At 40.5% G+C, this 3,751-nt stretch overlaps 1 protein-coding gene across 9 annotated transcripts in view; it reads right to left on the bottom strand.

Moving 5' to 3' along the window:
• The window catches only part of ABCA4 (ATP binding cassette subfamily A member 4), a 78,044-nt gene that overhangs the window by 1,428 nt on the left and 72,865 nt on the right, over window positions 1–3,751 (bottom strand). For all 9 annotated transcript variants that reach the window (XM_032117981.1, XM_032117987.1, XM_032117986.1 and 6 more), the window contains 5 exons: window positions 3,608–3,749; window positions 2,907–3,041; window positions 1,636–1,739; window positions 1,456–1,548; window positions 876–1,125 (listed from right to left, as the gene is read on the bottom strand). In XM_032117981.1, coding sequence (XP_031973872.1) covers window positions 876–1,125; window positions 1,456–1,548; window positions 1,636–1,739; window positions 2,907–3,041; window positions 3,608–3,749 — 724 coding nt within the window. The remainder of the gene's footprint in view (window positions 1–875; window positions 1,126–1,455; window positions 1,549–1,635; window positions 1,740–2,906; window positions 3,042–3,607; window positions 3,750–3,751) is intronic.

Below are 3,751 nucleotides of genomic sequence, written 5' to 3'. Positions count from 1 at the left end.
CTGTACAAGGAAAGCAGAAAATGTCACCATGTCTTCAACTGAGATGAGTAAGTGGAATGACTGCTCTGCAGGAAACAGAATGAAAGGGGAATCCACAGGCGTCAACTGAACTGAGACACTGTGTTATCAGCTGGGATCATGAGTTCCTCCTTTATTTTGATAAACTTCCTTGCAACTTCCTTCCTTGCAACTTCCTTCCTTTGGATGTACTTGCTTGCAACTAAAATCCTACTTTTTCTAAAGGAGGAGATGGCTTCAGTCAGGTTGTCATGGTTTGCACAGCATGAGTTTGGTTGTGATAGGAAAGAGGAGACAGATTATTTTAGTAGGAAGGTGAAAGGGAGCCAGGAGTGTCTCTGGCAATCCCACCAAAACCAGCTTTGCATATGTGGACCCTTAGTTACTTAGGAAAGCAGGCAGATGGGGCCAATACCCTCTAGCAAGTAGCTGTTTTGAAAACTCCCAGTGGACTTCTCAGGTTTTGTGTGTCTAATTGCTTCTCACAGTATCTTTGACACAACACAGTCCAAACCTCTTATTTAAAATAAAATGCTATTCTCAGCTCAGTCTCATTCCAAATTGCTGACCTTGCTCAGACTGCTGCTCCTGAAGGAATGAGTTGTGTGACTTCTGTCACCTGGGAAATGCTGTCTTACCAGCTTTCACATGGCACCTATTTACACAGGGAATAAATTAGTGATTCATACTGATACACCCTTCTTGATGAGAGGCCTGGGAATCTTCTCTGAGAAAGAGGTGTGAGGTAATTTTCTACTCCAAACAATTTGGTCCTTCAGTTGTGTAGATACATCCCCATTATGTTGCCTGATTCTCACCAGACAGGCTTTCTCCTGGATGGTTTACTTTTTACTCACCTGATCTAACGTTGTTTGAGACACAGAATATTCTTCAATATGCAAATTTTCCTTATTGGAGATTATTAATCGAAAAATCTTAGCCAGAGAGGAAGAGCAAATCTGATACTGCAGCATGTTGTAGTGTTTCTCTCTTTGTAAACTCCCTGGAAAGTTGAGGTGTATGAATTGCTCAGCAGGAGTAGTATCTGGAGGCAGCCCAGACCTTGGAGATTTGATTTTCAGGGTGACAATGTAGCCATCTCCAAACCTGGGAAGGACATGTGGATTTAGGAGTTGGATGAAGAGGTGGTTTCGTCATTCAGGAAGGAAATTAGTTTTCTACAGCTATGAAAACAGTAACAGTATCTGAGAGATACTGCATAACATCCAGCTTTTTAGGAAGCCCTGTATTTGTCCTGCAGAAGTGGTATGTAGCATAACAGAGTTGAAATGAGATCTGGTCAGATTGTCTAATGTACGACAGAGCTTAACCCAGAAATAGGTCTGGTTAAACATTGAATTGCTTGTATTAAGAATGGTACATGTCACATACACTAAGTTTTCCCATTAAAAACCACCATAAAAATATTCTACTTACTTGTATTTTAGCTCCTGAATTGTGCCTAGGCATTTGAAGGTACCTTGTACCATGATGGCCAAACGAGTACAGAGGGCTTCACATTCTTCCATACTTTGAAAATAGAGAAGAGATATTTGAGATAAACGCCAGCAGATGAACTTCAGCTGCTTTTGGATTCTGAATTCTAACTGTTTTTACCTGTGTGAGGTTAGAACCACTGCTCGCCCATCTCTGAGCACACCAACAATAGAGTCCCACAGGAGGCGCCGGGACTGGGGATCCATTCCGGTGGTTGGTTCATCCTGTAGTGGAAATGTTAAGACAATCAGAATCAGATAAAAAAGGGAAAATCTGTTTAGAATCAAGTCAATTTTTGGACCATAGCATATAATTGCTTCTCCACAGTAACGTCTGCCTTGAGAAAGCACATACACCTTGAGAAGCGCATGAGTGAGTGGATACCGAGGGACTTCTTGGCACAAAGCAGTAAGGAAATAATTACAAGGACCTGCAGTAAGAATATAATGCTATCTGTGTAGGGCATAGCTACAGGGAAGGGAGTGCCTTTTCTGGGCAACAGTGAGTTCTCACCAAGTAGTCTTACTTGCATAAACATATAGGACATTGCTCAATCCAAGAAACTAGTGAAGTCACTCTGATTTACACCAGCAAAGGATCTGATCCTGCATAAACCAGCTAACCCAGTAAGTAACAAAAAATGTAAAAAAAATCTAGAGTAGAAAAATTTTCATTGAACATCTTGTCTTAAGAAATTATGAGAAAGCACTTTATCTAACTGTTCATACAGGCAGAATACATGTAAAGGCATATTAAATGGTACAAGGAACCATGCTACTACAATGTATTAAAACACTTCTTCATAGATTTTAAAAAAGTGACTGACTAAAAGTCATAGACATACAAATTAAGGTGGTAGAATATAATTTTTGTAGTAATTTCATATAGAATTTCCCTTTTGATATGCAATTATCTGATCACTTATTTGGCAAGATCTACATTTCAGCATTTGTATAGTTTAGTATAATTTGTAGAATTTATTCCAAAGATATTAAAGGCTGCAAAAGGGTAGCTATCTTCCTCTGTTCTTCTGGATAAAGCAGCCAGGTTTATATGTTGGAAGATCATCTTTTACATCAGTGGCTACACTCTGACAAGAAAAGGCCAACTGAAACTAAACAATGGTTTAAATTCAGATTTTTCTGGATTATAGATTTTTTTCTCAACACATTGAGAAAAATGTTGAAGGTCTTTCTTTTGCAATCACTTGCAATCCATTGGAAACATAGTTATGCATCCCAGTCTATGCCGGAAATTAACTCGAAATTACACTGAAGTAGCTGTAAGCTGCGGGCAGAAAGCAGCTTGCAAGGCCTTTGTAGCTCTTCAGCATGTAGTGTTATGAGATGTTATATTGAACTAGCCCAGGGCTGTGTTTCCATGACACTTACTAGCAAGACGAGTGGTGGGCAGCCTATCAGGGCAATGGCAGTGGAGAGCTTGCGCTTGTTGCCACCACTGTAGGTCCCTGCCAGGTGGTCTGCGTACATAGGAAGTCCCAGCTTCTGGATGCCCCATTCAGCAACCTGTGAGAAAGACCATCTATTTCACACAGCAGCTAATTGCTGAACAGGATTGCTGATACATCCCTCTTCTGGTAGAAACATGACAGTCTGCTGGGTTTTAGCACATTCCTTTTAGAACTGGACCCGAGAAGTACAAAATATTTATGATGATGATGGGACTTCTGACTACCTGAGGGAAAGCCATAAAGCAGCCTCAGCTGTAGACTTCTATCTGTGCAATGATTTAAATTATTTTCTTCTGGAATCTTCTTCATGTTTTCTTTCCTATACATACACAGCTTTAAAGACAAGAGCAAAACAGAAACCATTGCCATTCTGAGTCACAGGAATTGCATCTTTAGCCTTCCACTGTTGGTGCCACGGATTTGCAAGTACTATTAATGCCTGGGAACCTGCATTTGATAGTGTGGTCTTGTTACTTAACTGTCCAAATGACAGAAACCACTCCCAGGACTTCAATACACAGAATAACAAGTCCACTTTGGAAATTCTGGCCCTTGGCATGTTAAGAACACAGTTAATAATCACAAATATCACTGTAGCTATCAAAAGCAAGACTACTTTACCCTCTTGATTTCTTCTGCTGGAACCCCCCGCAAGCGTGCATATAGGTAGAGGTGTTCTCGTCCTGTGAGCAGGTCATCAATGGCATCAAACTGAGGACAGTACCCCATGTTTTGGTGGACTTTAGAAATGTGGGTCAATATACT

Source organism: Corvus moneduloides, chromosome 9, assembly GCF_009650955.1.
Source record: "Corvus moneduloides isolate bCorMon1 chromosome 9, bCorMon1.pri, whole genome shotgun sequence".
Lineage (NCBI taxonomy): Eukaryota > Metazoa > Chordata > Aves > Passeriformes > Corvidae > Corvus > Corvus moneduloides.
The sequence above is the reverse complement of the archived record's forward strand: the minus strand, read 5'-3'. Positions and strand labels throughout refer to the sequence as shown.